This window comes from Podarcis erhardii (assembly GCF_964252035.2).
Source record: "Podarcis erhardii genome assembly, chromosome: 4".
NCBI classification, from domain to species: domain Eukaryota; kingdom Metazoa; phylum Chordata; class Lepidosauria; order Squamata; family Lacertidae; genus Podarcis; species Podarcis erhardii.
The window spans coordinates 32,981,799-32,994,538 of NC_138508.1; the positions used below are offsets into that span (position 1 = coordinate 32,981,799).

The 12,740-nt window shown below is 42.1% G+C and overlaps 1 protein-coding gene across 2 annotated transcripts in view; it reads left to right on the forward strand.

Annotated features, from left to right (window-relative positions):
• The window catches only part of LSAMP (limbic system associated membrane protein), a 444,446-nt gene that overhangs the window by 277,413 nt on the left and 154,293 nt on the right, over positions 1-12,740 (forward strand). For both annotated transcript variants that reach the window (XM_081859795.1, XM_081859796.1), the window contains exon 3: positions 12,440-12,565. In XM_081859795.1, coding sequence (XP_081715921.1) covers positions 12,440-12,565 — 126 coding nt within the window. The remainder of the gene's footprint in view (positions 1-12,439; positions 12,566-12,740) is intronic.

Consider the following 12,740-nt stretch of genomic DNA (forward strand, 5'->3'; position numbering starts at 1 on the left):
AGCCTGCTGGATCAGGCCGAGGGCCCATCTAGTGCAGCAAACCGTTATCACAGTGGGCTGGACAAGGTAACTGTTAGATGGATTGGTAGTTGGTTGACTGAACAAACTCCGAGTGCTCACAAATGGTTCCTCATCAACCTGGAAACAAGTGACAAGTGGGGTGCCACAGGGTTCTGTCCTGGGCCCGTTGTTGTTCAACATCTTTACAAATGAGCTGGATAAAGGAATTGAGGGGGTGCTCATCAAATCTACAGATGACACCAAACTGGGAGTGTAGCTAACGCCACAGAAAACAGAAACAGGATTCAAGTTTACCTTAACAGATTTGAGAACTAACAAAATGAATTTCGATAGGGGCAAATGTAAGGTTCTACACTGAGGCAGGAATAACCTGCTGCACAAATATGAGTGACATCTGACTTGCCAGTAGTACATGTGAAAAGGATCTAGGGATCTTAGTAGACCACAAGCAGGGGCGAACGAAGGCTAACCAACAGCCGGGGTGGGGCAAACCGCCGTTTGCTCACACATTGCACTGCTATGTATGATGCATGCATAGCGTCGCTACATAGGGCACACGTGCAGCGTTTTTACCTACAGCGTGTGCATGCGACACTGCGCATGTGTTGTACATAGTGGTTTGGTGCCAGCGCCGCTCAAACACCATACGGATGATGGCGGGATCCTCTGCTCGCAGCTGCAGCTGCGAACGGAGGATCCTCCACATGCGGCTGTGGTGGCGCAATGGCTGCTCACGCCACCACACCTGGGGGGGCGGGGCAAGCACCCCACGGTGTGCCTTCTTGTTACACACACCCTGACATGGCACCTGGGGCATACCACCACCCCCTTGCAATGCTGCTGACCAAAAGCTTAATATGAGTCAACAGTGTGATGCAGCAACCCCAAGAAGCTGTGGTTTCCAGCAACTGGTATTCAAAAGTATTACTGCTTCCAGTAGTGGAGGCACAAGTATAGTTTTCATGGCTAGTAGCCATGCAACTGAAGCAACCCACTGGCAAAGCTGTATAATTGTTCTCATTATTCTCTTGCTTATTCCATTCCTATTGAAAGCTTTCCCCTCACCCCTCTAAATAAAACTTGTGAAATGGGTAGTTGAGATCTTAGTCATATTGCTACAAAACTTAATGAGTGTTTCTCTTTCTGACATATTTTAAAAGAGCCCACATGTAGTAACTAACTGAATTGACCTTTGATAACTGCCACTCTTGTGTGCCTGTGAGCAGATTTCAACCAAAACAAAAAATTACAGGAAGCTGTTCTTGCTAAATCAAATTGGATGCTTATGTAGCACTTTGTATCTTCAAAGCGATTCGTGGACATTAGCATGCGTCACCCTAAAGGGCTTGGGAATTTGCTTAGATTGTTAGCCTTGTGGACAGAGGCAGCATCACGCTGCTTCTTGTTATAGGTGTAAAGAGCAGTGATTAGCCTACAGTGTAGAGGAGAAGACGAAAATTAGCCAGTCACTTCTATTTACCAGTTCTGCCCCCTCTTTAAATCCCCTCTCCTCCTTCCTCACACTCCTCTCATTCACTTTAACTCAACAATGACTAATGAGGCCAATTTGATGCCAATTAGTTGCCATAGGAAAGGACTGCTAATTGTAGCAGCCAAGGTGTCAGCTCTAAAATGCTCAAGGTGTGTATGTGCATGTGATGGCCAGCATGCCCCCCTCCCTTTAATCTTCACCTGGGGGCTGATTAGTTTCTTTGTATTTGTTGCAAAATGTTGTTAATTAGGAGCTAGGGACAAGGAAATTACAGCCCTCAAGGCTTAATTGGGAAGCTCCTGTGGAGGCTTTTATGACTATAAACTCCTTTTTTTAAGACTCAGGTTTAATGGTTTGCTCTTCGCCCTTATAGTTGAGGACTACAAAGTGCTAGAGTACTCATTTTCCACACTAAAGGAACAACAGATGTAGAACGTCAAAAAGATGGTGGATCACCAAAATTGAAGACGCATGAGAGAAATTGATTCACAAAAGTGCCCAAGTTTACTGAAGACAAGCACATTTTGGAAATCCAGCTTTCTTCTTAAGAGGCAATCAGGGGAAATGTGCATCTTGAGTCCTGGGCATTTCTGAATCAAACACATTTGAGCAGGGGTAACCAATGTGGTACTCTAAAGAGGTTGTTGAACTACAAACTCCATCAGCCCCATCCAACATGGCCAATGGCCAGGGATAATGTGAGGTGTTGTCCAACCACATCTAGAGGACACCATTTTAGCTACCACATCCCAAAGAAATATCCTAGCTAGAGTCATGAAGCATACTCTCTGGATTGCCTCTGGAGAAGAAAATTGTATTTCCGAAATGCTTTGGGATTGAGTAAGTACAGACACTTTTGAGAATTGACTCCTCTCTCATTTCTTGACTGAATGGTGCCTTTCATATTTGCTTCCTAGATAACCAAAATCCCAACAAGTGGGGGAAATTGTGTGAAACCCCAGATTTTGGCTTTGCAAGGAGCTTGTTAGAGAACTATGTACATCTTCTGTTGAGTCACAACTGAATCAAATGTGAAATGACTCACCTGAAAAGACTAGGTTGGAGCTTACAGAAGATAAAAGACTAGGTTGGAGCTTACAGAAGATAAAAACCTCCACCAAAAGCTCATCAATGATTTGTATATACAACACAGTCCAAAACCAGAGAATTAGTTTATGTCCAAATATGATCCAGAGACAAAGTCTGGCAGCGGTCCAAAGTCAGTGCTTTTAGCTGTGATTCCTGCATTGCAGGGGTTGAACTAGATCAGGCATAGGGCAAACTTGGCCCTCCAGATGTTTTGGGACTACAACTCCCATCATCCCTAGCTAACAGGACCAGTGGTCAGGGATGATGGGAACTGTAGTCTCAAAACATCTGGAGGGCCGAGTTTACCTATGCCTGAACTAGATGATCCTTTGGGTCCCTTCCAACTCTACAATTTCATGATTCTGATATCACAGGGAGTTCAGACATGGTCCAACACAGCAAAGCAAAGAGACTAGAATGAAAAAATGAGATACCAGGTCAGGACTAGGCATGACAGCTGGACAAATGCACAAGTGAGTATTCTCTGGATACCACAGCTATAAAATGATGACTATCTATATCTATCAATCTATTTAAATTTCTACACCACCCTTCATCTGAGGATCACAAGACAGTTTACAATATAACATTGTAAAAGAAAAAATTAGTTTAGCACAGAGAAAAAAGTAGGACCACAGAATATGCATGTTTGAATCATCCTGTTCATTACACAAACCAAATACTTGGGTAGTTTTAAGGAGGAGGGTCATCCTTGCCTCTCCTTTCCTTATCTCCATCTCCCCACCCCACCCCCACCCCCACCCCCACCTATGTACAAGATGGTTGACGTCATGAAGACACAAGGGAAATGAATGAGCAATGGACTTGGATGGGTGAGGGAAATGAAAGAGCAATGGACTTGGATGAGCTTGAGGGAAGCAGAGAGGAAGAATTATCGGAACCATAGAAATGAGACTAGGAACTTGTATATGAAAACAGAAAGGAGCCAGCACAGGCACTCACTCACAAACTAGTGCAGTTGTAGTAAACAAGGAAGTATCAAGAGAGCCACTCAGAAGTTACTGCCTTTGTCTAAAAATGATATTTGTCTTCCAGCAGCTGTTTTGCCTGTATGTGTTTTTGAAGATATTCCCTCCCCCCGCATTTGTTACAAGTGCAGTTGGCACTTAAGAGACATGCTAATGTTTTGTGGAAACAAATCACTTGCTTTCATCTTGAGTGCAACCCTGATTGCACTGGGGGATTTTGGTATGTTTTCATGTCTCATTCTTTTTATCATTTACATCAATGTGACTTGTTCCTGTCATGAAAACTAGAGCTTGAAAATCGCCAGGGTTAGATATGATGTAGTGGGAAAAGACTTGTCTGCCAGCTTCTGTGGAGCCCTGTCAGTGGCCTACCTTATAACAATGCTATGCACAGTTCCATGCTCATGAATAGCCTGTGGTCCAGCTGTCTCACCATGGGTGTAGCCAGGATTTATCTTGGGAGACAGCAGAACCTCAGTTAGTTAAGTATTTTTATTGGTTTCTGTAATGGTTCTAGGGGTTGCTCGTGCGTAAGTCGTCGCCACACCTGGCTGAGTCACCTGGGTGAACCCTTTCTGTCCGGACAGCCACTCATCCGTGGCTGTCTCAATCGCTGGCAGAATCCGTCAGTGGGCGTTTCTTGAACTTCTTCCAGCAAAGAAGTTCTTTGACGCCAAGTCTCCGCCTACTTTCCCTGCGTGGAAGTCTTCTGCGCAGGGAGGGTGTGGGCAGTGGAGGACCCGTGCTCTCCCCGCTGGTCTCCTGTGAGGAGTCATGGAGCCTCCTTGCCGATTCCCCCATCTGCCCCCCTTCTCCACTGATGCTACGCTGATTTCCTTCCCCCGCAGATGGGCTGCCTCTCTCCCTCCTGGGACGCTCTCCGGCTTCCCTCTGGAGCCATCCCTCCTCCTCTGGCTCCGATGGCAGTTCCCTGACAGTTTCCTTAATGGGGGCAGCTCCCCCACCCACCTACCCATGCCCATGTGTCCCACCAGAGGAACATAACTATTGGACCCTTTCCCCAATGGAGCATGAAACACTGGGACCAGAGACTGTGAATTAATGTGGTCCTTTTAGGGAGATGAAGTTTTCTTTAGCACATTTTATGCAAGTACTGGGACAATACTGCCAAAATTATGATTCTACACAAAGGCATTTCTTCTATATAATGGCACATTGTTCTTAGGTTGTGCTGAAAGTGGCATAGATCCACAAGTCACATCAGAAAGCCCATTTGAATTTGGCAAAATGTACAGTGGTACCTCGGGTTAAGTACTTAATTCGTTCTGGAGGTCCGTACTTAACCTGAAACTGTTCTTAACCTGAAGCACCACTTTAGCTAATAGGGCCTCCTGCTGCTGCCGCGCCACCAGAGCATGATTTCTGTTCTCATCCTGAAGCAAAGTTCTTAACCTGAATCACTATTTCTGGGTTAGCAGAGTCTGTAACCTGAAGCGTATGTAACCCGAGGTACCACCGTATTCTGGATGTTCAAGATTGGCTTCTTTGGTGGTCCAGACTCTCCCCAAGCCACACCTCTCATCTTGACCTGGCTGGGGTTTTTCCTTGCACTGTGATAAGACCTCTTTTTTTGCCTGGATGGAGGGTGGAGAAATGTGGGAAGAATATAGCCTCCTGTACAAAAATATTTGTTGCTCTGCTCACTTTAGCCTCTAGCCCGAAACACCATGTGGCCCTGAAAGGTTGTCCATGAGGGAATGTCGCCCTCAGGCTGAAAAAGGATTCCCAACTTTGACTTAGAGGTAGATTCCACTAGTTCCAATGTATGCTCCCCCTTCATTAAGGAAGCATGTATAAAGTTAGAGTTCACAGACGTCTACACCTAAATGTACAACTTAAATATATTACATATGCTCCAGCTGTCCTAGCCACTAGGGAAAATACTTATATAATAATAATAATAATAATAATAATAATAATAATAATAATAATAAATTCCATCTAATTGGGTGACTATATATATTAAATTTCCATACCACCCTTCATCCAAAGATTGCAGGGTGGTTTACAATATAAAAACAAAAATACATACCGCAATGACAAAACAAAAAGAATAATCTGACCATACAGTTTAAAAGGCTTGCTAAATAAAATAAAAGTATTTTTTTAAAAAAAAATGAAAGAGTACAAAACAATTTCCCCCATTATTTATTTGATTCCATTCACAAATCACTCTCCCTAAAATATCTCAAATGAATTTCACAGTAATCACAGAGCACCTAGAGTAGTTCAGGCTTGCTTTAAAAGCTTTACAAATATTTCAAGCTGCTGCTAAGGTCCACAACAACTCTATTAGCGCAGGAGAGCCAAGATTGTCCTTAATGCAGCCAAGACTTCCCAATTTAAAATTGTCCTTTAAAAATTGCATACAAAGCAGGTGGGGAAGAGAGAGAAGCTAGTACAATGCTGCAAATTAAGACGATGCTGCTTTTAACACCTATGATTTCTGACACAGTGGGGGGAAACCCATTAGAGAGGAAGGCTTCAAATGATTTTGGTCTGTTTTAACTAGTGGATGACTCTGAATGTTGACCGTGTAAGATCCAGTCTTGCTTTAGAGGCTGAGTGTATTCTGGGACTGTAATGTTCATCATAGCCCTCCCAAGCAAGCAAGGCAGGCTTCCCAAGGGAGTTTGCCAATAGTAAGGTTGCCACATGGACAGATTTGGACAAGCAGGAGGCATTGGGAAGCAATCAGCCTAAAATATCAGAAATTTGAATTTAAAAAAAGATGAAGAAACTGAACTATGAGGTTGTCTGTACCTCTCTGGGGCTTGCTGAAGCATTTCTTTCATCAGGGGCCCCCAATCATTTGGAGACACATTTAGAAAACCAAGAATTGTTTTGGGCCACACAAAACACACACATTTCCAAAAAGGAAAAGTGGTAATGCTCAAAAGCAGACATCTCAGAACAAATGAAACACAGCCAAAACAAGAAACCAACATGTCACCGAAAAACAGGCCACCCCTCCTGAAATCCCAAAATTCCCATATAAAATTGGGAAGGGGCCTTGAAAGACACCAAGGAGAATGCCTGATGGTGTTGTGGTGCCCACAGATGCCGGGGGGGAGGAGGCTCCAGTTCTACATAGATGGTGCTGAAAATCACTTGCCAGGGTAAACTAAGGAAGCCGCCTAGGGTGGCAGAATGTTACAGTACTAGACCAGGCTCACATTGCTGTGTCACAGAATTACAGTTTTTTGATTGTTAACTCATTAATTAATTGATAGAGTTTAGATGGAATAATTTATATTCGTTCTATGTAATAATCAAATTTTCAAATGATGTTAAAGGTCTTGTAGCATGCACTTTAACTTCAGAGTTTGATGAGCATAAAACATCAAACAAAATTACAATCTGCGTTCCAACTTTTCTCATTTGTTCAGCTGATATAGGTGAACCATTTTCAAATGAATCAGTTAGTCTGTAAGGACCTTTCTCTCTCCATTTCTGAATAGCACATTCTTTTCAATCAGTTTTGTCAATCAATCATAGAGTTCAGTTGGTAGAGCATGAGACTCTTAATCTCAGGGACATGGGTTCGAACCCCATGTTAGGCAAAAGATTCCTTCATTACAGGGGGTTGAACTAAGTTACTCTCATGGTCCCTTCCAATTCTATGATTCTATGATTTTCCTGTCATATAAAAAGTGGGTGCAGTACAAAAGGCATCCACAGTGAGATTGAAGGAGCTAATTTAGGTGCCCACATCTTCCATACTTTCAGATCTACCTAAGCAAATGTCTTTACTATAGAATAAAAAATGTTTTTAATATATGTTAAAAATGGTAAACTTGGTACTCTGTATCAGGGGTGGCCAACTCCCGAGAGACTGTGATCTACTTTTAGAATTAAAATCTGGCAGTGATCTACCCCCAACTTTTTGGGGGTTCAGGTCAAAGTTGTTGAGGAGGAAAGCCCCATTTTTATACAAATACTTTCTTGGGAGTGAAGCTCCATTTCGGTATTGCTTTGAAGGAAAACAGCAAAAAATGATAGCAAACTTTGTACACTGGGGTAGAAGACCCAGAATACAATTAGCTGTGATCTATCAACAGTCTCAAGGTGTGTGTGTGTGTGTGTCTTGTTGTACCTCATTTACAAAGTTATCATGCTGTGGCATGATAACTTTGTAAATGAGGTACAGCTATCATCTTTTGCTACTTAAAAAATAATAATTCTATGCCAAAATACAAATGGGTATAGTCTGAAACAAAACTTTAAAAAAAAATGGTAGAACTATCATTTTCGCCTAGGACACTGTTCCCATCCATGATAATGTCTGCCTAGACCAGTTTTTGAAATCGTTCTTAATATTTCTTATTAATGGCAGAAAATTAGCTTTATAAAGTTTTTCCCAGGTTTTTGTTATATTAATTCCAAGATATTTAATATATTGTGGGCAGATCATAAAGTCTATCTTCTTTCTTAATTCATCTTGTAAATCAGTTCAGACACAACAATTCTGGTTTAGTTTTATTAATTGTCAGTCTGGTCACTCTGCCAAATGCTTCAGTTTTCTCCAGGCAGTGAAACAGGGTGGGCTGCCCTGCCACTTGCAAATGACAGTTCTTCAACAAAACCCTGCATTCTGAAACCAGCTCCCAATAGGACTATGTTTTGTTGGTATTCCATACGGTTGGAATAAACCATATAGAATCTGACTTTCAAAAAGTAGGTTGACTACAGAATATATGCAATACAGTGGTACCTTGGTTTACAAACTTAATCTGTTCCAGAAGTCCGTTCTCAAACCAAAACCGTTCTTAATCCGAGGCACACTTTCCCTAATGAGGCCTCCCGCCACTGGGGCCCTTCCACTGTTCAGATTACGCTCTTAGACTGAGGTAAAGTACTCCAATCAAGACACTATTTCCGGTTTTGCGGAGTTTGTAAATCAAATCGTTCTTAAACCAGACTGTTCTTAAACCAAGGTACCACTGTATATGAAGAAATGACTCTCCTGAATTGATTAGGAGATAACCAATCCTTCCCCCAGACTTTCGAAACAGTGTGATGCAAAAGAACTGGCTGATTTATGTTTCTGATCACAGTATGTGAAATTCAGCCCACACAATCACTCTTTCTGTTGGCTCTCACAGCCTTTTGTTGCTAGTTTCAGTGGCATGTGAAGCTATAATGGACAGAATTCCCATGTACTTCAAGCCTTACAAACCTATGTTGCCTGGCCTAGTTCTCCAAGCTGCCCATTTCCTTCCATGCAGTCCTAATTTTCAGCTTTCTCCTCATACCTTCTTGTCTTCAGCATCGTATCAACTCCTGTTGTTTCCCCAGGCCCTTCCTTTTTAGATCTGCTCGAGTTGCTGAAGAACATAATAGGAGCCTGATGGATCAGGTCAATGGCCCATATAGTCCAGCATCCTGTTGTCACATTAGGTGAGCTTGCAAGCTAGACCAACACTCTGCCCACCTGTAATACCCAGCACCTGCTATTCAGAGACATAATACCTCTGACAGTTGAGGTAGAACATAGCCATGGTGGCTGGTAGCTGTCGATAGCCTTGTTCTCCTTGAATTTGTCTGAACTTCTTTTAAAGCCATCCAAGCTGGCGACCATCACTTTAGCCACCCTATCTCTTTATTGACTTGAGGAAAAAATTGGCTGCCCCTGCTCAAAGTGGAAACAGCAGATGAAAGGCTTCTAGCCAGCCAACTTCCAAATGGATGAGAGCATGATTTTCACCTAAGAAGCCACCGCTTAAGGTGACTCAGCCTTGTGGTTATTTTAGCCTCCATAGTGAATCAAAGCTATTTGATTCCCTCTGTGCTCCTGAGTTCCTGCTTGGTGCTCTGGAAGCTGACTCATGGCTCTAGCAAAATCAAAAGAGCCAAGCAAATATTGTATACATTTTCTTTACTCAGCTGTACTTCCACAGCTAAATATAGCCCTGGCATGACACACTGCATTGGTTTGCACTCAGTTCACATTTCCAGGATTATTTACAGAATCACAAGGACTCTTTGAAGTGAAAGCACAGATTCCAAAGCAAAAATATGCATCGTAGGGGGAATTTCACAGCAAATTCAGCTTCCTGCCACGCCGAAGAAGACACCGCAACCTTACCTTCAAAAGGAAACTGTATGCTATACAAAGAGATTAGTAAATCCCCTGAGTAAATGCTTTCTCACATTCAAGGGTACAGGCACTTTTACTTTGGACTTGTTGGGGGGCACTGACGATGGAATATAAGTTTAAACTGCAGACCCACAGACTTAGAACATGGGTTGAGCTTGGCAGAAGTGAAGGAGTGGGGAAGGTGATTTGGAGGGGTGAACCTGCCTGTCAGAGTGCTGGATCCTGTCCCTGCCTCCTGCTATAAGCCCTTTAGGGAACAGACACAACTCAATGGTAGAGCACCTGCTTTACATGCAGATGTTCCCCATATTAAGATGAATGTATTGCCAAAAATGTTGTTTTTGTTTCAAACATTACAGATTGTGGATAAAACGGAGTGCTTCCGGAAGTGGCAGAAAGATATATCTAAATTTGTCTGGCAGGGCAAAAAGCCCAGAATTAAGTTTAAGATATTAACAGATGCGAAAGAAAGAGGGGGCTTTGCCCTGCCAGACTTAAAGTTGTACTATGAAGCCGCAGCTTTCTGCTGGCTAAAAGATTGGCTACTTCTCGAAGACACTGACGTACTGGACCTGGAAGGTTTTAACAATGCTTTTGGTTGGCATGCATACTTATGGTATGACAAAGTTAAGATCAATAAGGCCTTTAAGAATCATATTGTCAGGAAAGCAGTGTTTAATGTCTGGACAAAATATAAAGACTTATTGGAAAATAAAACTCCAAGGTGGCTTTCACCTCTGGAGGCTAAGGCCCGAAAAAGACCCAATATGGAGGCCAAATGGCCAAAATATTGGGAAATATTAGAAAAAGATGGAGACAATTGGAAATTGCAGAGTTTGGAGAAAATGAAGGATAAGGTGTGAGACTGGTTACATTATGCTCAGATTAAAGAAGTTTTTAAAAATGACAAAAAGTTAGGGTTCCAGGTGGAGAAATCGAAGTTAGAAACAGAATTGTTAGAACCAAAGACCAAGGTACTATCTAGAATGTATAACTTGCTGCTAAAATGGAATACACAAGACGAAATGGTTAAATCGGCTATGATAAAATGGGCACAGGACATTGGGCATAACATTATGTTTGAGGACTGGGAAAGGTTGTGGACCACTGGGCTGAACTTCACCGCATGTAATGCTCTGAAGGAAAATGTAATATATATATGTAAAATGATATATAGATGGTACATGACCCCAGTTAAACTTGCCAAAATATACCATTCGTCTGATAATAAATGTTGGAAATGCAGAGAAAATGAAGGAACATTCTTTCACCTCTGGTGGACATGCCCTAAGGTGAAGGCCTTCTGGGAAATGATATATAATGAGCTGAAAAAGGTATTTAAGTATACCTTCACAAAGAAACCAGAGGCCTTCCTTCTGGGTATTGTCGGCCAGAAGGTGTTAAGGAAGGATCGAACATTTTTTATGTATGCAACAACGGCAGCAAGGATTCTCATTGCAAAAAACTGGAAAACTCAAGATCTACCCACACTGGAAGAGTGGCAGATGCAGCTGATGGACTATATGCAACTGGCCGAGATGACCGGCAGAATCCGTGATCTGGGAGAAGAGAAGATGGAGGAAGACTGGGAGAAATTTAAGATGTATCTACAAAAACATTGTAATTTGGTTGAATGTTAAGAAGGATGCTAGATTATAAAAAATTGGCCACCACTAAACTAGATTTAAATTTAATGATAAGTGAGACTAAAGAAAATATAAAAATTTTTTGGAAGAAGTGCTAGATTATATTTGAATGAGTGGACATGAGATTGTAAACAAGTTGATAATTTGTTTGGAAAAAAATTTTAACAATGTAAATGGGAGCGGGAGACGTGAGGGAGTCCAAAGAAGTGTTGAAATTGTTGTAAAAGAAGTAAGATTGTTTATTATGTGTGCATTTATATTTAAAAACCTTAATAAATATTTATTAAAAAAAAAAAAATACATGCAGATGTTCCCCGGTCCAATCCCCAACATCTCCAAACAGGACTGGGAATGTCTCCTATCTCAAATCACAAAGAGCTGCTGTTAGCCAGTGTGGACTACACTGAGCTAGATGGTCTGGCATGGTACAAAACAGCTTCCTATGCTTCCCCCACCTGACTACAGTGAAGTAAGCTAAAGTGGTTGGCCCAGATAGGCTGCTGTGAAAAAACTGCAGGCATATTATGAGTACAGTTTCTCCTGTGCAGCGTATGTCCACTTGAGGCAGAGCATTCCTCTCCTTTGCAGCTATTTGGTGCTACCTAGGTTTGAAATATGGGCTGCTGCCATAACTTGCAATTTGGCCGTAAGGCTGCACTCCTATGCAGATGATTAGAAAGCAAACACCACTGAACACAGTCTTGGTTTATCATTAATGAATACATTAAGTTTTGTTGAAGTATTTTCTGAAGACATCAGTGTCCAAAGCTAAAAAGTGTCAGTCACTTACTCTCTGCCTCTTCCTGTCCCTACTCTGTAGTATTCTGATCACCTGTGTAATGAGTTTTAGTAAATTATAAAAAAAGCAGTGGGATTACTCCTGAGTACGGAGAGTTGGGTTGCACAACAGGAATGTATATCAGTGAGAGTAGCACCTGAATATTTGCCTTCAACATATTATTTTTATATGACTCGTAGAGTGAAGGGATTATGAAGGGCACTCAGTAACCCAACTTTAGGGAAGAGCTGCTCTGAAGTTGAAAAGCTGAGACAAAACCAACCAACCTTTTTGTTTCCGTAGTTCCACCAAAGATCTCCAACATCTCATCAGATGTCACTGTGAATGAAGGCAGTAACGTGACCCTGGTGTGTATGGCAAATGGGCGCCCTGAACCTGTTATCACTTGGAGACACCTCACCCCTACAGGTAGGTAGCCTTGGTCTATATCTATGTGCTTCTTATTGTTTCCTGTTTTGCACACCAGCAGAGGAAGTTTCAGTGTAAAAACAGCCAGGAAAAGGTAAGCTCATTGGATCAACAAAGTGTTGATGGGTGTGTGTTTTTCTACATCAGACTGTGCCAGTCAACACTGGGACATTCT